General features: G+C 37.2%; 1 protein-coding gene across 4 annotated transcripts in view; it reads left to right on the plus strand.

The window, feature by feature from the left end:
- Positions 1-3,400: 3,400 nt before the first annotated feature.
- The window catches only part of LOC122076694 (serine/threonine-protein kinase BLUS1), a 31,699-nt gene continuing 9,893 nt past the window's right edge, over positions 3,401-25,206 (plus strand). The window contains exons 1-14 of one of the 4 annotated variants that reach the window (XM_042642141.1): positions 3,403-3,795; positions 11,990-12,037; positions 12,302-12,887; positions 15,279-15,533; positions 16,032-16,156; positions 16,324-16,368; positions 16,469-16,550; positions 16,633-16,701; positions 16,779-16,949; positions 17,067-17,126; positions 19,116-19,184; positions 19,312-19,455; positions 24,331-24,404; positions 24,670-24,936. In XM_042642141.1, the coding sequence (XP_042498075.1) occupies positions 12,720-12,887; positions 15,279-15,533; positions 16,032-16,156; positions 16,324-16,368; positions 16,469-16,550; positions 16,633-16,701; positions 16,779-16,949; positions 17,067-17,126; positions 19,116-19,184; positions 19,312-19,455; positions 24,331-24,404; positions 24,670-24,936 (1,529 nt within the window). In that variant the 5' untranslated portion in view covers positions 3,403-3,795; positions 11,990-12,037; positions 12,302-12,719. Of the gene's footprint in view, positions 3,796-11,989; positions 12,038-12,301; positions 12,888-15,278; positions 15,534-16,031; positions 16,157-16,323; positions 16,369-16,468; positions 16,551-16,632; positions 16,702-16,778; positions 16,950-17,066; positions 17,127-19,115; positions 19,185-19,311; positions 19,456-24,330; positions 24,405-24,669; positions 24,937-25,206 lie in introns of all 4 variants that reach the window. The other 3 variants (XM_042642142.1, XM_042642140.1, XM_042642143.1) reach the window with 3 other exon arrangements.

Here is a 25,206-nt window from a genome sequence, read left to right on the forward strand (position 1 = left end):
CCCCCCCCCCCCCCCTCACGTGGATATAATTAAGGAGGAAAAAACCATAAATAATCTGTTATGATACCATGTAAATTTCCATCTCAAAAGACCGATATGATAAGAAGTGTTCACATATATATGAGGGAAGGGATTGCCTCACTCTTATGTTTTTTTTTTTTTTTTTTTACCTTGAATGTTATCTGGGACCCAGACACCCAGGATAGCCTCTAGAATTTTATTAAAAAATAAATTGCTACTAAAAAAAATGGGGTACATAACTCGCCTGACCCCAACCCTTGAGAGACAAGTCACTCTATCACTCTCAAAACCCAAAAGGAAACACTTATAAAATAACTATTACATTCGAAAGACTAGTAAACCAGCTTTGCCCTCTCGAATGATGCAACTAAGATCACCTGGAAGAGGTTCATCACCATAAAAAATCAAATTCATTGTAGACTCAGCAAAATTAACTAACTAATCCGCTGCTCGATTGTTTTCCCGAAATGAAAATGAGATGTGGGCTTTCAAAGAATCACAGAGGTTGGTAACTTCTTGAAACCAATACTAACAACTCCACACATTACATGATATTTGGTAACCAGTTTCACAATAAAGAAAGAGTCAAAAGTAACATAAAAATCAGCAATGCCCAATTCCCCACACAATCTCAATCCATCTCTAAGGGCTCTCAACTCATCCATTGAAATTGAACACACCCCGTATAAATTGGAGAATGCAACAAGAACATTCCATTGTTGTTTCTAATAATGCCTCCCCCACCACTAATGCTTGGATTTCCCTTACTAACACCATCCACATTCAGTTTAACAGTATGAAATGGGACAGCATCAATAAATAGGAATAAGAGTCTTAACCCTACTAATTGGTGGGTTTAACTTACAGACCTGCAAGATAAGATTATCTCTCAACGAAAGAGATTTTGAAAAAATTAGTTGGGGAAATGATTTCATGAATCCAATCATTGATTCTCTCAATTATGGTAGTTGCAGCACGAGAGCCTTCACTATGTCTTCTGTTATTTATTTCCCACCATAACTCCCAAATAATAAATGATGGTAATAGGCTAGTTATGTATTTACAAATACCTTTGATACTGGCAAGGGATTGCCAATAAAGAATTATAGTACTGAGATCATGAGTTGGTATAATATCAACATTCATTGTTCTTCCAAATAAACCCCAAACCTTATAGGCAGTTGTACCCACCAATAAAATGTGGATTGTTGTTTCACTCAAAGGATCTTTGCAACAAAAGCATTTGGAAGCTAATGGAATACCAATACTCATCAAAGTGTCATTTGTTATAAATTTTTAATTAAATATTTGCCAAACAAATAAACCCACTTTTGGAGAGATCGATTTATTCTATAATCATTTAGAGTAAGGAACCAAAGGATAGTGAGATCGGATTTCATTCCATGCAGACTTGGTTGAGAAAAAACCATTGCTCATCGGAGTCCACATCAATCTATCAACTTTGTTTGATAAGATAATATTGGAGTTGATAATATTATCGCGAACATCTGGAAAATCAATAATATTTAGCACATCTTAGTCACAAACACCTTCGTCATTAAGCACATCTCTTATCTGAGTTCAATATTCACATTCACGATCCCATCAACGTAGTTGATTAGGGAACCATCATCAGCCAATTATCCAGCCAAAAATTCACCTCACCATAACTAATTAGCCATTTAGATTTTGATCAAATAAACTCTTTGAGATCCAAAGGCCTCTGTCAAATTTTAGAACCCACTAGTTTAATTTATGCTAAAACAATATGGTTACCCTTTAGAAATTTAGCCTTGAAGAAGGTACTCCAAACAGAATTTTATGAAATAATACGCCACAAACATTACAATCGCATAGATGTACTAATATCCTTTAATAAATGAATTCCAAGACCTCCTTCAACTAAAGGGATTGCCTCACTCATAATTGATGTGAGACTGAGATGACTAACAGTCCCTCTCCAACCACCCCCTACTAAAGAAGTTGTAAATTTAACAATATATGAATAAAGCATGATACTGATTATGTTTCATAAGACATAAGTTTTTGTACTGTAGATTGTAGTCGCATGGCAATGAATAAATCATTGCAACTAAGCCCAATGCTTGATGCATGGTCCATGCACCAAGTAATGATAATTATAAAGAAGAAAGAACGCTACTTGACCGCGTGTATTTTCACCTAGATACATTAGGTGAGAAAAAAGATTGCATTGCTTCGTGCTGAAGTTTGAAGATGATTGCGTGCAACAACTATTATTAGGGGAAAATGTATACATATGACGTGGCGTGTAGGTTGCTCTCACAGACTCTCTCATCCATGAACACGTGACCCTTTTATATAAGAAATCATGATGCACCATCTCCTATGTATCCATTAGTTTTTCATGGGTGACATCTTCACACGTGAGTATCAAAAAATTGGATGATAACCTTAAATTATATTTATATAAATCAAAGTTAAAACCAGGATTAGGTTGCCTAGGGCAGGGTTGGGTTGGAGTTTTTTTACAACCCAACCCATCCTCAGGATCAAAAATATCAATCTAGGCCCTTTCAGGCTTTAGTGCGGCTTTGGGCGGTCAAGGCCAAACTTACACCCTTGAATTTATGATCCATAGTATCTTAAAATAGATTTACAACACGTCAACATGAAAATTAATTTAGATTAATTTTGTTTTTTAACCTTTATTCTAGGCCTAGATGTCGTGGTTCAAGCCCAACAACATCAAATTTCTATGTTAGACTTCAAACATAGATTTGTTCAGTTTAACTCGAATCATAAATAAGATTGAAACTAGTAAAAATCATTTAACTAGAAGCATTTAAAAACCGTTTAACTCGAATAATCTATTAATTGATTTTGACTTAGGATAGAAAAAATGATTCGATTTTAATTTATATTTTTCATATATTGAATTGAATCAAAACAAGAACCTTGTGAGTCTAATGTATGGAGCAAATGGAAGGACACGTGCATTATAAAAAAAAAAAAAAGAAAGGACACGTGGAGCATCTTAGCACATGGGGTAAGGGGATATAGTATTTTTACACCCATTTATGTCTAGACTACACCAGATTAGCAATTTTTTTTTGTTTCCTTTTTAAGAAGAATTAAAACCTTTTTTTTTTGGTAAATAGAATGAAAACCTAATAGAGTAACCGAAACTGCACCCATGAACACCTTTAGAAATCAGCCCTCTACGTCGCATAAGTATGCGACAGGTCTAGACTCAGATGACAAATTTGTCAAGTCAAAAGACTCAAAACCACGAGATAGTCATGGAAAATAATCTGAATTAAGCAAGTAATAATTTGTTTCTAACAACAAAAATCGACAGAATATAGTGTTTCTATTTAAAACTGAGAGCATAGTGAGAGACTTCCTCTTTCATTTCACATACTAAAAACACCTCTCAAATATTGCCCTTCTATTTATTTCTGCTCGGCTGGCTTTTTATTTTTATTTTTTATTTTTTATTTTCCTCAACTGGACGGAGAGGAAGAGAGGCGAAAAAGAGATATCGCTCGCTGGCCTGTGACTCTGTTGGTGGTGGAAGAGTCCATCGCGAAGCAAGTCATTTGGAACAGCTAAGATCTTCTATCGGTTTATCATTTCTCTAATAACTGAGAATTAGAGAGACATTTTCTGATTCGGAGACTCTTAATTTTTAGAGTTTTCTGTTGTATTTTTCACCGGATTCATTTCTGGTTCGATGAGAAAGGAGATAGATGATTGAACCCTAGTTCTTACAGAGGATATCCCTGGCAAAAGGTACTTTGGTTGTAATTGATTTCTTTTCCCCTTTACATGCGATCGGTTTATTCAGTATGTGTGTATGAATTTTTCTTACTTCATTGGATTCTTCATTCTCTGGAAAGTTTGTCTTATACTTCTTATTCGGAGGTAAGCTTGATGGTGAAAACTGGAGAATTATGGTAGTTAGTCAGAGCCTCATTGTTGGAATTGATTTTGATTAAACCAATAAATCAATGGGCTTCTGTAATTCTTTCTTTAATGAATGAAAGTAGACGAGGGAGATGGGATGAATATATATTTTGTGAAAAAAGAAAAAAAGATTAAAAAAGAGAAACAGTGCGGAGCCATGTGGCTAGATCCCTCCTCCAGAACCAAAATGTTGAATTACTTTAGTAAGCAGATGAGAACATTATTTGCTGGGGATACCAATTTCTTATCGGAGATTAACTTGGGCAGTGAGTGTATTGGATTGGATTTCCCTGTCTTATTGTACCTATACCGGTAGTGTCTGTTGATCAGGATGAAATTCTTGACGACAGTCAGAATGAATGTGATTCATTACTGCTGCTTGTTGAGGAGTTATTTTTCATTATTTTTAAGTGGCGATTTAAACACATATCCTGCTGCTTCTTGAAGATTCATCGCCCAGCTTGAACTGAGCGCAATGTAATCAAACTTGTGTTTGATGCCGAAGAGAATATAAAACCCATATGCGAAGTGGAAAAAGTAGGAGTTGCAATTTTTTGAGACTACTTTTGTTGGCTTTGTGCATAGACAACTTTAGGAATGAAAATCTTTTAAGTATTCAACATGAAGTAAGATTACGGAGTTCTGTTTGATAAGGATGATAGTATGCTGAAGTTTGTAGAGTGGTAATGACCTATTTGTTCAATACTTTCATATCCTTCGAAACCCAAGATATGTAACCTCAAGGCAAGGGGTCTGAAGTCCTCCGCCATTCCTTGCTATTCGGGTTTTATCCATGAACTTTCCTGCCTTACTCATGGTATCTCTCTCCCTCTGATGAGCAGCAACCTTTTTTAATGTAAGAAAGAGAATATATACAGTAGTCCTTTACATGGCTTACCAACAGCCACCCACAACATGATAAACATGGTAGAAAAAGATACACCAGATACAAAAACTGCTAGTCTGTTAAAGGAAAGAAGTTCCTAAAAAAGTTAGACCATTTGAATCAGCTTAGACATTCAATATTTACGTACCAATTTGAATCTACTACCCCAATTCAAGCTCTGTGACAAAACCAGCAAATCTGGTCAAAGCGTATGATTCATTCTTCAAATGTAGTTTTTCTATGCGGGTTTTCAGTTCTGGATATTACTGGTGTTCAAAATATTTGTGAACTGATTTATTGAATTTATCTTCCATTTTGAGCAGTCAAATTGATTCTGAGATTAGCTCCTGAGAAATTGAGCAGAATTCAATCCATCTCAATCAGAACAAGGGGGATTTCATCTTTATGTTGCATTGGGTCCTCCTGGACCTTTGGTTCAAGATTCAACCAATCTGAGTTGATTTGAGTGAGTGCTTGGTTATCCTTGTCACGGTTCACAATTGATTTCCATCCTTCTGTTTCAGTTGTGATTTCATATCCTGATTGGGTTTGAGCTTTCAGAATCTTTATTTGAATTAGGATTTTAAGAAATCTATTCCTACTAGAAGTGGGATTAGTTCATCCCTAGTTGAAGTTGAATTTCTGTGATTTAAGTCTGAAGTTTATTGAGATTTCTCTTTATCACCATTGGTCCAGTCGGTATTCCTAATCGTAGTACAAATGGGTCTTCATTCTTTGATGACATCATCCATTGGTGTTCACGTGTAGTTGCTTCTTTTTTTTTTTTTGGGTGGGGGAGGCTCGGGTGGGTTAAATTTTTATTATTTTGGGGACCCGGGGGGGGACTTTGAAGCAACCTTGAATTTAGGCCTATAAACTTTGTTAATTGGCTAAATCAAATTGGATCGTCCCACGGGGAAGCCCATTCAGTTCTGGTAGCAACCGTCCCTGTCCCGTTCATAACAAAAGTCCACTAAACCACACATATTTTCTTAGCATTCTAAACACCCATTACTCCATCCTATATATAATAAAGAAACATGGGATCGAAAAAAACGATAATGAATGAATTCAGTACACTACTATACTACATGAGTAGTATACTTCTCTAAGCCACTAGCTAACAAAGGAAGAATATCGGGCTTTTCATTTCGTTTATAATAAATAGGGAAAAATATTGCTACCTGGTTACGTGCCGCTATGCCTGGACACAGGTGGTGGCGAAAAGACCACCCTGCCCCCCTAGTTGGATGCATGTGTACCTCCCTTGGTTCGTCCCCGCACTGGCGCAGTTTCCATGCGACCATGTAGCGGTCCCCAACCCTAATAAATGATATGCGATTGAATCTCCGAAGCATAAATCTCCTTCCTTGTTTGTGGTGCCCTCTTTTTTTTTCCAAGAGAAGTGTAAAAGATTTAGAGGGATCTTTGCTCTTAAACTCTGATTCTCACTCATCGGGGAATCGGGGGTCTTCAAAGCGACCTTGAATTTAAGCCTATGTACTACCATGAAGCCACAAAAATGAAGAAACCTGTGGAGCAAGCACCAAACCTGTAGCAGCTTGACCTGAGCCCAACCTGAGGGTGGTTGTAGGTTGGGTCTTGGTTGGACAAGTTGAAACCCAAGGTTGCGCTTGGGGTGAATCCCAAGTGATGCAAAATTCAGCAAGAGAAGAGGATGGGCCTGTTATCTTGGATTTGGTCAAGGTTTAGGATCTCGATCTTGCTCCTAGTCTTGATAAACCGAAAAAGAGAGATATGGCAAGATCTCACCTAGTTTTTGTATTTTTTTCTAGTCGACTCGGTAATTGGTCTCGTGGCCATATGGTTTTTGTAGCCCCCTAAAACTTGCAATTTACTCTATTTTAGGCCTTCTAAACACAGTGGAAACATAAGTTTTTTAAAGTCAAACCCAAAATGGTACTTTGACTTTGTACCATATGTAAGTAGTCTTTGGAACCTTCACACTAGGCTATTCCGCAATAAAAACAAGCAACTATTGATCATGTTTCTATGAAAAAATGGTTCGGAGAATTTGGTTTTACTTAAAACTGTTTTTGAGAAGAAAAGGATCTCCAAAGGTTGTTGATGAAGTGATAATCTCCAATCTCTAGGTGTTGAAGTTGTTAATCTACACTGTAGAGGAGTAATTTGGCAAGAAAAACCACCAGAAGCTTATTTTTTCTTCACAGTGGGGCGAGATAGTTGAGAGATGTGGAGTTATGTCGAGTTGGATCAAGTTGAGGGTTGAAATTATGTATATAACCCATGTGATTTGCTCTCGAGATATTCACTGAGATCTCGACCAAGATATTGTACATTTAACAGATCGCCTCTCATCTCATCTCGCCATTTTCAAATAGCGAGATCTAAACCATGGATTGAATTGAGTTTCTTGGGTCAAACCGAACCCATGGTCCATGATTGGGTTGGGTTAGACTTAGTTTCAAGTCCAATATGGCTACATGGGTTGTGGTTTAGTATTTATGAGTTTCTTGTCAATTAGAAAACCATAAGCTTACTTTGCCTTGTCATATGATGCGTCAAGATACTCGAATTTGAGAACTTGCCTTGGTTGTAGCGAACTAAAACACTATTTGACGCTATTGCTTTGTTGTATTTTTTTTTTTGGTGGTTTACTTGAAGAGGTTCCAACACCTTTGGGAGTATTGATTTAGCAATGCTGCATCTAAGTTAAAGTAATCCTCTCTATTTTACTGGATGCTCCAATCTGAGTTGGTAGGAGGGATCTACTGATGGTCCTTTTGTCATGTTTCTATCATGAGAATCATCCTCTCTACTTCTTTCTATTTCTTGTGGACTCTTTACTGTTCCCCTTCATATTTCTTTCACTCCTCACTCGCTTACAAAATCCCCTTTTTTGGGGGGTTGTATCTTTGAGGGTCTTAATCATGGTTCTAAATCTTGGCCATCTCAGCCGAGATTTAGGAAGTTTCAGCCATCTCACTGGACCCCAAGACAAAACCTGGTTTGTGGGAAATTTCGGAAAAAATACCTGGTTTAGGCCCAAATTTCAACATAATTTCCAGCAATAGCCCAGAAAAAAAATTGTCCAAAACCTAAGATTTAGTCCATGGTATTAATAAGAGGATATTAACGGACATATTGGGTTTGTTGGATTTACATATTTGATAAATGAATAATATTTTTCTTTCACTTCCTAGTTAAGTTAATTAGGTTAGATGGTACTATTATCTAGGGGTGGTTGATTGGTGCGATGGTAAAAGCTTGGACTGCCTGCTTGAAGATGTCGTTTGAGTCTTAGGGTGGCCACTTCTTGCAAAAAGTGCAAAATTTAGGATTGATCCCAATCTACCCCTCCCAGAACCTTGTGAAAGCGGCCCTTGTACCTGGTTATGGATCTTTTTTGGTTTACAACAAGGTTTGAGGTCTCGGTTTCTCCCAGGCCAAAAACCGAGATCTGGCGAGATCTCAACAAAACCATGCATTTTTGGATAGGACAACTAGGGAAAACTCAGGGGTGGGTTTCAGTGGCCATATGGCCAAGTTAGCCCATGAAACTTGTCATATAGCCTATTTTAGGCCTTCTAAATACACTGAAAACATTAAATTTTTTAAAATCAAACTCAAAATGGTACTTTGACCTTGGACCCTAGGTTGGTAGTTTGTGGCGTTAGTTTTTTTTTTTTGATAGGTAGGGAGGGGAAGTAGATAACAGCCAGGAGATCTCGAGTGAGCATGGGATTTTTGCACTATGGCGTAGGTGTACCTTAGGCTATTCCACACAATGTCTAGTACTTTTAGAACACATAATCAAGTACAAGTGTAAAACAACTTAAATGAGCATAAGTAATTAAAAGACATAAAAAAGTGTCAATCTTCAATCTCTAAGTGTTGAAGTTGATAATCTCTACTGTAGATGTGAGATTTGGCAAGAAAAAGCACCAAAACACATAGTCTTGTGGGCTTTTTCTTCACAGTAGGGCGAGATAGGCGAGATCTCACGAGAAAGGGCAAGAAATCTCATCGAAATGGGTTTTAAACATCATGTAACTTGGTTGAATCGAGTCGAAATCGAGAAATGTACTGAAAAAAATTTCGCTGAGATACCGAGATTTCAAGCGAGATATTGTCATTTTCCAGTATCGCCTATGGTCTCGACTCACCAAAGTGAAAAAACAAGATTTTAGCGAGATCTCGCGGATGCCTCGAACTATGGTTTAGAGCTTGTAGTATTGCGCGTACTACTACTTAGGATGCTAATTTCCTTCATGTAAACTAAAGTGTTACTTGTCTCTTTTTCCTTACGGTTCAACTGAGGAATTGCGATCCTTTTTTGTCTATTTTAGTATGTCAGTTACTACCCCCAACCAAACATTAATGAGATCATGGGTTATATTGGTCTCCCTCCTATTATCTCTTGGAACATGACCCTTCAAAGAGGACTTGACACTAGGGAATTTAAACTAATTATGGAGCTGGATTATATAATTGGAAGCGGTAAAATACAGAGAAATAGAGTGGGGTCAGTGAATCTGGATCTTAAAAATGATGGGAAACATATCTTTCAATAGAAAAGAAAAAAATAATGATGGCGATACTGTTCGGAAGACATAGGACTTTAAATGGAAACAATTTGGTGAACCTTCCCCTTCTGTATGATTCTCCTATGAGTTATGAGGCTGTGGAGCAATTTTTTTATCAAAGTTTTACTGTTAGACTCTCTTTGAATCCTTTTAATTAGACATGTTGATGTTGATCAAGTCCACAATTGGAACTTCAAAGTTGGTTCACAACTGGTCCAACTTTCCAGCCTGTTAGTTCCTATTTTATCCCTAGTCCAGCACCATATTTTGAAGGTGTCGACCAGCTGCATGCTAGGAGATCATTTCCCAGATTCTTATCAGATCTGGTGGGGCCCAGCTGGGATTTTTTTTGGCTGAATACTTCCTTGCAGCAGGGCTTTTTTTTTTTGGAAGGATTTCAAGAGCACAATTTTGGCTTGCATGGAGAATAATCAAGAGTAGAAGACTTCTTGACAGCTTGTGGGAGAGAATGTCTCCCCGGATTTTGAAGATATGAATGGGGTATAAAAAACTCCAAAAGAGCTGCTGCCTTGCCGTGGGAGTCCAAGAAGGCCTTTTATGTCTTAGTTTCTATTTTTATTTTGGTATTATTATTATTATTATTATTATTTTTTTGACAAGTAATATATTTTATGTCATTAGGATTATATATTTTACTCTTGTAATCAATTACATAGTTACTTAGTTCCCAAGCAGTCTACTGGTCTCCTACTTTGTAATTTTTAATTGCTTATTAATGCAAGCTGTAGGGGAGACCAGCCTCACGATTGAGTTTTAATTAAAAAATACTTTGTTTACAAACTATGCTGTGAGATGCATTTGAGGTGGGAATCCTTTGAGTGAGTTAGAGATGCCTAGGAAAGAGTGAGAGACTCAACCCATTATCCCCTTCTTCCCCCCTCTCTCCCTTCCATCAGTTTCCTCTCTCTATCTCTCTTTTTAAATTTTAATTTCATTATTTTTTGAGTGATATTAATCCTGTTCCAAGGTTGTTAGATGATTCCTTGAAATCTTGAATTTCCATTACTACCACTGCTAAGTACTAATACTGTTGCATTTTGAGGACACAACTCCTGCTTGTGGCACATGTTTTTGGAGATTTTTCTAGGCAGAGGATTGCACCTCCAGATCTCCACACCTGTTGGACATCCAAGGCCCAACTTTTGGACATCTATTGGCCTCCCTAGGGGACTCCTTCAACGAGCATTTCAGGCTTCCCTGTGGACTGGTTTGTGAGATATGAAATATCTCCTGTTTTATGACCTAATTCAAGAAACAGCTTTTCTTCAGATTTAGTCATTAATTTATTCTGAGATTTTTGAGGATTGATTCCCTCCACCAAGGTCTTCCTTTGATTGCAAAACCATCCCCTTTTATTCCCTGTTGATATGGTTCTCGAGTTCAAGTTAATCTCAGGTTTTTGAACCTTTTTCTGCCTGCGATAGACCTGTATTGCTGCTGTTTGCTGTCCTTATTTAACTGGAGTTCTTCCCCGCCTTTATTGAGTACTGTTAGGGGTTTAAGGGTGTTTAACCTATTGTTGGTCACTGTTTATCACATATTCATATACTGTTGTTAATCTGAAATCAGTACCTAGTTACCTACGTTGGATATCCTTTGATACTACCTGGGGGTTAGGAAGTTTGTATCCTAACCTTACATCACACTTGTCCTCTCTCTAGACAGGGTCTATCTTCTTCTTGCTTTGTTAAGCAAATGAGACTTGATCGGAACTTCAGAAGACAAAAGCATGGTACCTCCCTCAGATTGAAAAGCAAACCTTCTAGATTAAAGTATCATCTGCTGGTCAACTAAAAATGCATTAGCTAGATACTGTATTCCATTTTGTACTTATAAAATTCGAGAATTCAAAACTCTCACAGAAAGTGATCCAAACTTTCTCCTGCATAAACTTTTTATTACTGAGTATTAGTTTGTGGATGTTGTTTTTGGTACTTAATTCTCTGGCATGATGACTTTGAGTTTCATTTATGGCATTCATAAAGTGATCATTTGTATTCGTCCAACTAACTTTGGAACTTATGGTCAATTTAACCTTTTTATTTATTGCTTAGTACCCTTGTCAAGTATGCATGATTTAAGTATGCTATCTCTTGGCAATTGCCAGGCATATTGCCTTCTGGTTAATTCAATAGGATAGGCATAATATCAACTGAAAATACACCATACATAAAATAACAGATATATTAAAAGGAGAAGAAAAAGGAAAAATAACTATCACCACGCAGTTGGTATACTTGATAAGGCTAGTCTTTTGATATGTTTCAGCATATTGCTTCATAGATGGTAGTCATTGATGTGTTATGTGTACCTCATGATCATTATGAGATGCACTTTTTTTTTTTCTTTTCTTGATGTCCTGTTGAGTTCTCACTGTACTGGTCAGAATTAGTTATACAGTTGAATTCAAAGATAATGTTGTTTGTTCAACATTTTTTTTCATGGCCAACTAGGTGATGAAGCTCAGTAGTTCACTAATGTTAGATTGGTAGTACACCACTTAACCTTCACTCAATCCATTTGATATACTGAAATTCCTTTGCAGTTCCATGCTTTACATGCTACAGCCTACAGCATCAAGGCTGTTGTTTTGGTAAGATCATTACATTATAATTTTTTTTTGTTGTTATTGTTATTTGCTGTAACTTGGTGGCGTGGCCCATGCTTTCTAACTGTTGGTGTTCTTTCGGGTTGTAAAATCTGGCTTTTTTTTAAAGGATTGAATAAACCTGTCTTTTTTTGTTTTTGACCATATAGCTTCTTCGGCTTTTGCATGTCCTTGGCATGAATTTATATGGCTGTCCAAAGGACTTTCCAAAATTCAGAGTTGGATAACACTGCTGCCATAATTTTGCAGATTAGATTGGAGACCGTCTGTTGTATCCATTTCTCTGCAGAATTCCTGAATTGTTGAGTTATGCTGGATGATGATCCTTCTCAGTACATGCCTAGTATAATGGTACTCGGATGCAGAATATATTAGTTGCTCAAGATATATTGAAACCTTTTCTGCTAGAGTTACTTGTCTGTGAAACTAGTTGCTTTTTGTATTTGGATGTTTTGGCATGAGAGGAGGATAAATGGAGAAGATCAACTTGATGGAAGAACTAGTTTCGTGGTCTTTTTTTTTTTTTTGAATGGAAGGAAAATGCTATCATGTTGAAAGAGAGCTCATGTTAATTTCGCTGTGACCTCCTTATTTTTTACAAGTTATTTAAGCGTTATAAAAATGCTAGAGTACAGAGGCTGTTGATGATGTGCTATAAGACAGAACCATGGCATATACATCTGAGAAGAGGTATCCAGTCAATGCAAAAGATTACAAGTTGTATGAGGACGTTGGTGATGGAGTCAGTGCTACTGTGTACAGAGCTCTCTGCATTCCCTTTAATGAAATAGTTGCCATTAAGGTTCTTGACCTGGAAAAATGCAACAATGATTTGGTATGTGGCTCTTTGCTGCTCTTTTTTTTTTTTTTTTGCATTGTCACCATATTTTCATGTGCACGTCATTCATACTGCAGGCTACTGCTCATCATTAAGTTGCTTTCATGGTGATTACCAATCACCACACGCTTTGGGATAGACTTCCTCCTGCCATAGTGTTGATTTATTTATTGACTTATTGTTTGTTGCTACTGTAACATTGTAAAGCACTAGTATAACAGTACCTATGAATGAAAGAAAATCTGCTAGAACCAACTCACTGTTTCACTAGATAGGGAGACCATGAGAAATAAGATATATTTATAATAGAAGTCTTGGAAATTACAAGTAAGAACAAAATAACTAACTTACGAGAAAGGACACTCAAACATAAAGATTAAGACAAGAATACACCATGCACATTACTTAAACTCTTACACACTCCCCCCCCCCCCCCCCCCCCCCCTCTCCCAAGATGGAGCATAAATATTACCCATGCCCAGCTTGGAACAGCCACCAAAAAATGCAGGATGAAACAATGCATTGGTAACCATATCACCCAACTGATTACCAAAACCAACAACTGTAGTGATAATCAATTTTTGCATAACAACACTTCTAACAAAATGACAGGCCACCTTAATGTGCTTGGTACGTTCATTAAACACAAGAATGCTGGAAATTTAAATAGCTGCGTAGTTGTCACAAAATATGCTGATAGGTTTAGACTTAGTAATAGGAAATCCAAACTTTTGAAGAAGAGATTTCAGCACATTGACCCAGTTGCAGTATAAGCCATAGCTTTGTACTCAGCTTCTACACTAGATCTGGCAGCAATAGTATGTTTCTTACTCCTCCAAATAACTATGTTTCCATCAATAAAGGTACAACAGGCAGTCGTAGATCTTCTATTAAGGTACAGTAGGCAGTCTTAGATCTTCTATTATTCTTAGCACCAGCCCATTTAACATCTGAATACCCAATGCTGTATACAAGACCCTTACTGGAGCACTTTTAAGATAACGTAGAATCTGACAAGTCTCCTTCATCGAGCCTGCTTTGTTGTCTCCATAAATTGGCTAATAACATCAGCTGCAAAAGAGATATCTGGTATGGTTACATTAAGAGAAATAAGCTTCCCAACCAACAATCTGACATATGCTAATCTGCCAGTTCTTCACCATCATTATCCCTGAATTTCTGGTGTGAGTCCATAGGGGTGTGTCAATAGGCTTAGAAGCCAACATACCAGTCTCAGAACAGGGGATCCAACACATACTTCCTTTGGATATATTAATGCCTTTACTGCTCCTCACAACCTCAATTCCCCGAAAATATATGAGAACACTCAAAAATCCTTTATCCGTATTCTACCATAAATATAATTTGACCTCATCAATACCAGAGGAACCATTACCAGAGATTATAATGTCATCAACATATACAGCCAGTATAACTATCCCGGAATCACGGCGACGAACACACTAACTGATCTGGTAGCACCGAGTAAAGCCACACTTAGTATACTAAGTGATGTCACCAGTTGATGTCACAGCCTTCAATAGAACAAACAGCAACAAGAAAACAATACCAAAACTGATGTTGCAGGCTTCAGCCGGGTGATAATTAACAGTAAAATCTCTGGAAGTATCAACGAGCCTTTATTCCATCAACACGCAATGTATCAACAAGAAACCTTAGTTTTTGACTTTTTATTCATGTTCTCTAAACTTGGGTTTCGCAGCCCCAAGGGCAGCATAGGTTGTGGCTGACCAGTGAAGAAAAGATCCTTAGAAGGCCCCTCAAACCAATAAGAGAACCACAGGTACTGTTAGACTAATGCTTTGATACCATGTAAGGAAGTGTAGCACTAGCACAACAGAAAGCAAACCGAGGAGAAGAAGAAGAAAGGAAGAAAGAAAGGAGAAGAGAAGTTGAGAGAAAAGAGAAAACCTGGTAGAACCAACACTCATGGTTTCACTAGGTAGTGGAACCGTGAGCAATAAGATATATTTATAATAGAAGTTTTGGAAATTACAAGTAAGGAAATAATAACTAAATTGCAAGAAAGGTCACTTAAACATAAATATTAATACAAGAATACCCCCTGCACATTACTTAAAACGCTTTAACAGCTACACTATTTTATGTTGAAGTGTTCCTTTTCCCCGTTCTTGAGTATTTTTTTTTTTTTTCAAAATTAATTCCTTGGAGACTTTTGCATTACTCTGTTGATGAGGTTGAATGTCATCTAGAAAGAGCATCTATTTTATGTATTTGAACTTGAGATTTGTAAATAATTCTGACTCATCACTGAGATTTTCATGTTATTATTAGTGGAAGTATGAAAGATGGTTGACTTACTAATGATGGTTGTGTCATTTCCTTATTTTTTGGTGATTTATACAGGATGGTGTTCGTCGAGAGGTACAGACCATGATCTTGATTGATCACCCAAATCTATTAAAAGCACATTGCTCTTTTCCTAATGGCCCCAACCTTTGGGTTGTGATGCCATACATGTCTGGGGGATCATGTCTTCATATAATGAAATCTGCTTATCCTGAGGGTTTTGAGGAACCTGTTATTGCTACACTGTTACGTGAGGTTCTTAAAGCTCTTGTTTATCTCCACGCCCATGGGCACATCCATAGAGATGTTAAGGTATCACATCTTGTTATCATTATGTTTTGATATATTTGTTTCTGCACTTTGTCATTTAAACTCATAAGTAATTATTCGTATGTTGTTTGCCCCAAGAATGCCCATGTCCATTTGGAACACTGAAGTTTCACGAGAGAAATGTGCCCAACTGGCAGTGCCTGAGAGGAAGCATTTTAGTTATTTATAAATATTGAATGTGAAGAAAATATATTTTTGGCTTTTGGGAGAGAGAATTCTTACCATATGCTGTTCTTTGTGATGTTAAAATTTTTCTTGAAAGTGAGTCAGATGAGCTTTGTGTTTTCTTATTTAAGATGTTAAATGAGATCACATGTTTATTAGGCGGTATATACCTGGAACTGGCATTTTGAGAATTTTTAATGTCATTTGTAGCTACTGTGTTCTGGTTATCAGAAGTTTTTTCTTTCTTCCCTCTTTTATTTTGTGATGCATTCTAACCTCTTTCTTTGTTGAACCTTTCTATCTATACCTTTGCAGGCTGGAAATATATTAATTGATTCTAGTGGTGCTGTCAAGTTAGCAGACTTTGGAGTATCAGCATGCATGTTTGATACTGGGGATAGACAACGCTCAAGGAACACTTTTGTTGGAACTCCATGCTGGTGCATACATTTTTATATTCATCTCCCTTCCCCCAAAAATAAAATAAAATATCTGCTTATTGAGATGCTATTGATCTCTTGGTAATGCAGTTTTGTTTAAATTAACTTCTTGACTGTTGACTTGCCCTTTTTTTTTTTTTTTTTTTTTTTGCAACTATCTTTTCCAGGATGGCCCCTGAGGTAATGCAGCAATTGCATGGATATGACTTTAAGTGAGTGGGTGACTCGTCTGAAATTTAATCTTTTTATTTTGTAAAAATAACAAAGTTGTTATACATGGTTACTTCTTTTAAGGTTAGCTTTTGTAAACAGAGCGGATATTTGGTCATTTGGAATAACGGCTCTTGAACTTGCTCATGGTCATGCCCCATTTTCAAAGTACCCACCAATGAAGGTGAATCTTGGTCAGTTCTCCAATTTTAGAAAAGGTTATTGGGAGAGTTCAGTACATTTCAGTTGACCCTTTCTTCTTGCAGGTGTTGCTGATGACATTACAGAATGCACCACCGGGCCTTGACTATGAAAGAGACAAGCGGTTCTCAAAGGTTTGGGGTTTTAATCAACTTCCTCAAAGAAAATGACTGCTTTTGAGTATTGTTTTGAAAGTGCTCCGTCTTTGTAGTCTTTCAAAGAGATGGTGGCTGCTTGCTTAGTGAAGGATCCAAAGAAGCGTCCTAGTTCAGAGAAGCTTTTGAAGCATCCTTTCTTTAAACATGCACGTTCAAATGAGTATCTTGCACGAACCATTCTTGATGGCCTTGCCCCACTGGGTGAACGTTTTAGAATGCTGAAGGTGCTGATTTTGATTATAATGTCTGATTGATAAGCTCTTTTTGCGTGGTTAATTCATATGCTCTTCTGGAAATTTTCTATAAAGTTTGCTATGGTTATATGGACTATGTGCTTGCAGGCAAAAGAGGCTGATTTTCTTGCACAGAACAAGGTATTGAATGGAGAGCAATTATCGCAGGTGAACAACCCAATCTTCTCTTTTTCCACACACATGGCTGTCAAATAAGTTATTTTGCTGCAGAAATTCTATTAGATATTGCTCCATTCTTGTAATGATAGTTGTCACGGCGACTAGGGGTCCCAAGGGCATTGGAGGGTTACCTAGGCGACAATGTACCTGCTAGGCATCTCTTAGGTGTAAGACTATATGTAATATAACAATGATAATTTTATATAATTATGCTTGTATGCAACATAGGAGCCATATCAATGCAATATGGTATAATTATGCTAGAAATGATGTAGTATGAGAAAACCAACATGTAATAAACAAAGCATATGATATAATTTAAGCATGTTCATAAAAAAACAAAACAATAAACATAAATCAATGTAAACTTGTGAAGTGTCGACAAGGTGTTCTTTCGCCTTGGACCCAAGAAAGAGCTTGGATGCCTAGGCGATGCCTTGACAACTAGCCATGTGTACTGTATGATTGGCATTGGTTTGGCTGGAGGGTGTCAAAATTCTCACGACCTCTGTGTGCAATCATACCAGCACTAATGCTTTCCTGATCTCTTTCAAAGGAAAAATTGGTAGGTACCCAAAAAAAAAAAAAAAAAGGACCTGCCATTTTCTAATAATTCTATTATATTAAATGGATTTCCTTGCCATCAAAGTCTAAACTTTTGAATGGAATGGAAAATGGACATACAGTTGGATTAATCTTGAATAAAAAGTTATTGCCTGAACTCAAGGTTAGATGGTCGGTAGATTTTACAATTACACCATATATCAAAAAGAGAGTTGAACAAATTTCATTAACGGTGTCCTGATTTACTTTATACCAAGAATTCCATTATATATCTTATAAGCCAAAAGTCTATTATTATTAACGAAAATAGCAGCAGCAGCAACAGCAACAAGTAGTAACATTGTGTTGGGGCTGGCACAAGGGCCTTGCTTTGAGACCATGAATATTCACATTGTGCATTCCTAGCTCTGCCCGTTTTGTTAAAAGAGATTGTCAGCGTATGTGGAAATAACGCCAGAAAATAAAGAAGAAAGGCACAGATAGATGGTAAAAAGTAGAGAGAAAGGGAGTAGTTGCCAGAAAATGCCAGGAAATATGTGAATCCTACAACTTGAAACTGTAGACCATGAAAACTTAACAATGATACCATTAAGCCTGAATTATGGAAAGCATGAAACCTTATGTCAGAGATAAAACCCCACCTTGAACTGGACAGTGGAAAACGTGAAACCCTGAAATTGGGTGAAGTAGATCCTGGAGATGGAATAAAAATCACCTGAGAGAAAGGGAGATGTTAATGCATCTTACTACTGCTGTCCCATGGTGGACTATTGCAAAGGGTGACGAAGTCACAAAATTGATTTTCTAGGTCTCTTTTTTTTTTTTGGGTGGGGGGTGGGGGTGAGGGGGGGGCGTTGTTTGATGCAGTTCCTAAAAGCTTGGTGCAGCAGAAAACACAGGTTCAGGTGCCCTTTCTGCCAAAAAGGAAGCAAAGGGTGGGGGGGGGCGGCGTTGTTTGATGCAGTTGTAAAAAGCTTGGGCTGCCAGCAGGAAAACACAGGTTCAGGTGCCTTTTCTGCCAAAAGAGAAGCCAAACTGCCAAACAGTAGGCTGTATCTAATCCACCATTCTCGGGACCCTGCAAAAGCAGGACTTGCACCAGGTTATTGTCCTATTATTTTATACAAGGCCAAATGGATGGTTGATCTCTCCAAATGGACCATTGGATAGGTTGCTTGCCCTCTGAATTCACCATGTGACAAATTTTGGGCCACACATCCTCACATTGACTCGACCCGTAGACAAGCTCAATAGGCGATGAAGCATGCACTTGCCCATAAACAAATTCCTTTCCACTTTCTAGAAAATTGATTTATTTCTTACCTCTGATCAATTTGTAAAGCATGCTTTGCACGTGCTTTCCCACTAGTTATAAATATCACACTGTCGGCTGATGCTCTTTTTATCTTGCAGCAAGAGTACATACGAGGAATCAGTGCATGGAACTTTAATCTGGAGGATTTGAGAGCTCAAGCTGCTCTTGTAAGTAGGTGTATTTTCTAGTTAGATGTTTATCAATTCCATCGATGACTATTGGGTTAAAAATGGTTCCCTTGATGCAAAAGGTTCTTCATCTTTTTTACTTTTTCACTGGCTGCTTTATCTGCAGATTCAGGATGATGATGGCATTTCCAATACGGAACAGCCAGATGTGAGCAGCAAACAAAATGATGGATACTATGATGCAAGTTCTGCAGCAGAGAAGCCATCCCCTGAAACTGCCAGCCGTTCTAATGATGAACCTATTCAAGAGGTATTACTACTTATGTTCATTATGGGCTTTCACTATCTCAACTCATTGTCTGGTTCCAAACTTTTGAGTAAACTCCTTATTATAAATAGGCTTACCATTGAGGGTGCTGGAGGTCTGGCCTGAGGTCAACCTTAGGACTAATAGGGTACACTGAGCCCAAGCCATCACCAACCTCAAGTTTGCTCTTGCCCAGTTGAAGTGCTGCCCTAGCAAAACCCTGAGCCATGCTTGGGATTTTGGGTTGGGTCAAAGCTTGGGCAGGTTTCTCAGCATTATAGCATTAGTCATCGTTAGGACTTGGGAGGTCTAAAAACTATTGAACATAATTTTTATAACCTATATAACATGCATGGGGAGAACTTCTCATATCAATCCAAAGTTAAAAATAACATATCCTCAAAAGCAAATGTATAATTAGTTAGTAACTCAAAGTTTATATTCTTCTTCTCATAATCTAAGGTCAATATCGTATTAATAATAATTCATATCTAAGAGGTTGGACAGTTCATCTGACCAAAGACCTGAATGTCAGTCAACCTCAATTTTTTATTTCTTAACCCAGCCCTCCCAAAATCCGAAAATTCCAGCCAAAATTCTGATTTTTTGGTATCAGGAATATTAGGCTAAGTCATCTGATTCAGAGGGATCCAAAGGGCCCGAATTAGCTGCAGCTAATGGCCCCAATCAGCCTGCAGCTAATTTTTAATTTCTTGACCCAGCACACCCAACATCTGAAAAGTGCAGCCAAAGCACCGATTTTTTTTGAAATCAGGAATATTTGACCAAGCCAGTTGGTTCAGGTAGAGATCCGAAGGCCCCAAATCAGCCTGCTGCTAATGGGCCCAATCCACCAGAAACCAAGTGAAATAAACCAGAATACATTAGTAGCAAGAAGAAGAGTATAAATCTGATTATAATATTCAGATATGATGAAGAAAAACAGCTGAAAATAATATACTGCATTTTTTTATATTTATTTTCTCTGAAATAATATCCTACATTTATGATTAAAAGAAAAAAAAAACAGTATCCTGTGAGATGACAATCTATAAAGCAAAATTCGGTGGGAGACAGGATCAATTAGTGTGGGGAGAGAAAATGGGAGATAAATGAAGAGAAATTGATTGGAAATTAAGGGTAGAGCAAGTAAGGATTTATATAATATAGGGGAAAGAGAAAGATAAAATAAAATAAATAGGAAAAAAAGCAGGGAGAAAAGAAAAGTATCGAGAGGGAAGAGAGAAAATAGATTAGCCACATAAGGCAATGTAGGCAACAGCTCATTTCTTATCCAATTATCCACTATCACCTGAATACTTGCAAAGTAGCATCCTAGACTCCTAAAATTGATATGCACAGTTTGTCAAGGTGATAAGGCACCCCAGGAAGTGGATGGGTGCCTAAGTGCTTGGGCGACAAGGCACCTGCCTAGGTGTTGCCTAGGTGACCAAAGCACCCAAATGTTATTCTTGGGAGTTTCCCCTCTTTTCTAACATTATTTCGTATTCTACATATTTATGAAAAAAAAAAAAGATAACATTAAGTTAAGGCACATCAAGTCAACAAATATCAACATTAAGCCGCATCAAGTTATCAAAAATCAACATTAAGTCTCATGAAGTCATAAAAAATCAACATTGGTCAAATAATTTTATTTTTACATGAGACTTTTTGTATTAGCTTATTAGGTAGAACACAAAACCAGCTTTTCCAACAAATCCAAGATTGCTTTAATCCAAGTTGTATTGAAATTATGTTGTGGTCGAACTTATTTTAAAGTGCACAAATGCTGTTAAAAACCGGCTGAATGTAAATAAAGTTTGGACATCAGAACAAATTCAACAAAGTTACTGCACTTTTGTTTTTTAGCAATGTGTTACCATGATAAGATTTATGGAATTTTAAGATTTTGGAAAAACCCAACATTTGGAAGTTGAAAATTGCCCTACAACCAAAAATCTAGTTTTTGTTCTTGAATTGTGGGGTTGAAATTTTTTTATATGATTTTGGAATTGGATTTATAAACTATTTTCATTGGGTTAGAATAAGGGGTTTATTTATGAATTATAATATCTTAAGTAAATGAAAAATAAATCATTTATTTGGCATAAAAAAGTGCCAAACCAATTCACCCAAAAAAAAGTGCCAAGCCTTGTTCAATACCATTTCGAGGCGCCTTACAATAAGGCAACAGTCGTCTAGACCCCATGAAAACCTCTTGGACGCCTAGGCGGTGACCCCTTGACAACTATGCTGATATGAATTTCAAAATCAAAACTTACCTAATTCCCAATTTAATAACTATGTATGGACCATAGTTAGTTTATACGGGGATGGCAAAGAAACGGTGGTCAATGTGGACGTGTTTTCAATGTGGTGACTAGTGTGAGATCAATGGGAGGCCCAAGGTGTTGAATTCCCTATTACTTGCGGGTTACATCAAGGATCCGCATTGAGCCCCTACTTGTTTACACTTATCATGGATGATTTAACAAGGAATATTCAAGGAGAGATCCCGTGGTGTATGCTTTTGCCAGATGATATTGTTCTGGTCAGTAAAACAGGGGCAGAGATCAATGATAAGTTAGAATTATGGAGATCTACTTTGGAATCGCGAGGTCTTAAGATAAGTAAAACGGAGATAGAATATATGAAATACAACTTTAGTCGTTTGGGGAGTAATAGCGAGAGCATGAAAATTGAGGGCAGAGAGATCCCACAAAGCGATTGTTTTAGATACTTGGGCTCTACCTTAAACAAAGAAGGTGAGATTGATGATGATGTTACCCACAAAATTAAAGTAGGATGGATGAAATGGAGAGGGGCATCTGGAGTGTTATGTGATCGACGTATCCCTCTAAAACTTAAGGGAAAATTCTATAAGGCAGTCATAAGATTGGCTATAATATATGGTGCAGAATGTTGATCAATCGAGAAGTGTAACATAGATAAGCTGAGTGTGGCTGAGATGAGGATGTTGAAATGGATGTGTGGCAAAACCTTGAGAGATAGAGTAAGAAATGACAAAGTTAGAACCGATTTGGGAATTGCTCCAATTCAGGATAAGCTCAGAGAATGTCGGTTACGATAGTATAGACATGTCCAAAGGAGGCCTTTGGATGCACCAGTACGGAGGAGTGGCCAGATGCAGATGGATGGAGTGAAAAGGACAAGGGGCAGACCAAAAATGACCATTGAGGAGTTAGTAAGAAGAGACATGCAAAAGTTAAGAGCCCGTTTGATAACGTTTCAAGAAACGCGTTTCTGTCGTTTCTGTTTCTAGAAACAGCAGAAACAGAGTAAAAAGCGTTTGATAAAACTGTTCCGTTTCACTTATTTTCAGAAATAGAAATAGAAATTTTTACTTATTTATGGTTCAAGAAACGACCCAGGCGATGACTTGTTTCGCTGTTTCTAGAAATGTCTTGTGGCCATTCTTTCATTGGTTACTATCGACTTCTAAAAACATGACTTATCAAACACCTTCAATTCCGTTTCTGTTTTTAGAAACGGAAATTTATGTTTCTGCCGTTTCTTGAAACAGAAACGGCAGAAACGTTATCAAACGGGCCCTAAGTTTTCACCCGAGTATGGTATCTAACAGAGCTGCCTAGAGGGTCAAGATCTGGGTTGCTGACTGTTCGTGAGTGGGATGTCCGAAACTTTTTTTTTTTTTTTTAATCACGCGGATCCATGTAGCCGACCCCATTTAGTTGGGATAAGGCTAAGATGTGTTGTTGTTGTTGAAAACTTGAATTAGATGGTACAAAAAACGGTGAAACTTTTTGAAAATGGGGAAAAAAAAGGATGGTATTAAACCGTTAAATCTGAACAATACGGGACTATCAAAATGACAATATATATGCATAATCTAAATGCCAACAAAAATGCAAATAGTATCCATACTCAATTCCAAATTCCATAACCCATTATAAAATCCAAAATATATCGTCCAATGCCTACATTTTACACATTCCAAAAAGGAAAATATTCATTCTCAGAACAGGCCAACACAACCCAATAAAACAAAATGGAACAATATTTCTTCTCTGTTACCAGAACGGAAGTTGCATTTAAAAAAATTAGCAATAGTGCATATCAAAGTTCGAAGTGCTGGAACAAATGGACAATGGGAACAGTACAACACCACAATAATGGAAAAGGGGTTAAATAGGGAATGACAACAGTGAAATACCGCAATAATAGCAACAGTGCATGTCAATTGTAAACAGGGAATTTAAAAGCACAGAAACAATGGCAACAGTGCAAACAGGGTGAAAAAAATTCATATCAAAGGCCAAAGCGTAGGCAGCAGTGCAACACCACAACAATGGCAAAGAGGTTTGAGTGAGAGCTTCGAGGAATGTAATAAGGGGTTAGGGTTTCCTCAGGGAGGGGAAGGTGATGGAAATGAGGTATCGATCAGTTCAACTGTAGGTAATACTGCACCCTGTTTTTTTCATTTCAATAAAATGCGAACATGTCTTATATGGACGTCATAGCTGATCCTTTTTTACTGTATGATTGAAGCCAGTTCAACAGTTTGTATTTTAGACAGGAAAAAATGGTTTGGATGTTTTATTTGCATTTTAAAACGTTTTATCTTTTAACCAACTATGCTATGGGTCCCTTACCCTAAATCCTAGTGATAACATAAAAAACAACTAATAACCCCATGTGAAATACTTTAAGACCCCAGTACAACAGTCGGAACAAAATTACAATTCTGCCTCTGATTACATAAAACACTGTATACTAAGTGGAGCCTATCGAAGCCATCATCCAATCTGGAACTTTGGATTCTCTTGCATTACCCATGCTGGTTCCACCCATGATTCGCAGATGTTTGTAACATCTCCCTTTTGTTTGTTACAGGATGGGCTCAATGATCTTCAGGATGTGGAAAATTCACTTGCTTCATTTCCTATCCGTCCTCTTCAAGCACTTAAGTATGTCTAACATTCCATTTGTGTGTTATAGATATCGATTTATTGGGATGGAACTTTTTATAGAAGCTTTGTACTCAAGTAATTTCCAGAGAGAATTTATTTATACTTGAAGTGGTCCTTTGTGATTCTTTTTGGGTATTTCAATAATTGTTGTCTGTGACTGACTCAAGACTTGCAGATGGATAGGATAATAAGATTTTACTATATGGATTTCATCCTGATTAATAGTATGTTCATTAAAATTCAAACATTTACGTTAATGCAGAGGTTATTTTGATGTTCATGAAGATGAGATTACCTCAAGTGGCCCAAACTGGAAAGATTCTATCCAATCCAATTCTGATCAACAGTCTCAAGTGCAATCACTATCAATGGTGGAGGACCAAGAAATTAAAAAGTTTGATGGTGAGAATCTGGAAAAAGGTAGTCCTTTACCAAATTATATGATTCCTGGACGCCAGAAGTTCTTCAGTGGTTCAATCCTACCAGACAATGTTCTTTCTCATAAAAAAGTTAATGGGGATGGGGACAGGTAATATTAATACTTTTGAATATCCACTTTTGCAATAATGTAGTTGTCTTATGTTTTCATATTACTTAGTTTCTAATGTTGCTCACCTGCTCTTCATTGTTGACATGTTGAAGAACATTAATGACCATGTGCTGCTTTAACCTTCTAGCTTAGCTTTTCAACTATTGGAAATGCAATAGAAAGAAATTTATATAAACCTGTTATCATTTTTTCCTATATTAAGAAAGTTTACTGATTCAAACTGATTGATGAAACCATGTCGAGTGAAAA

The sequence above is a fragment of the Macadamia integrifolia genome, chromosome 4 (assembly GCF_013358625.1).
Source record: "Macadamia integrifolia cultivar HAES 741 chromosome 4, SCU_Mint_v3, whole genome shotgun sequence".
NCBI classification, from domain to species: domain Eukaryota; kingdom Viridiplantae; phylum Streptophyta; class Magnoliopsida; order Proteales; family Proteaceae; genus Macadamia; species Macadamia integrifolia.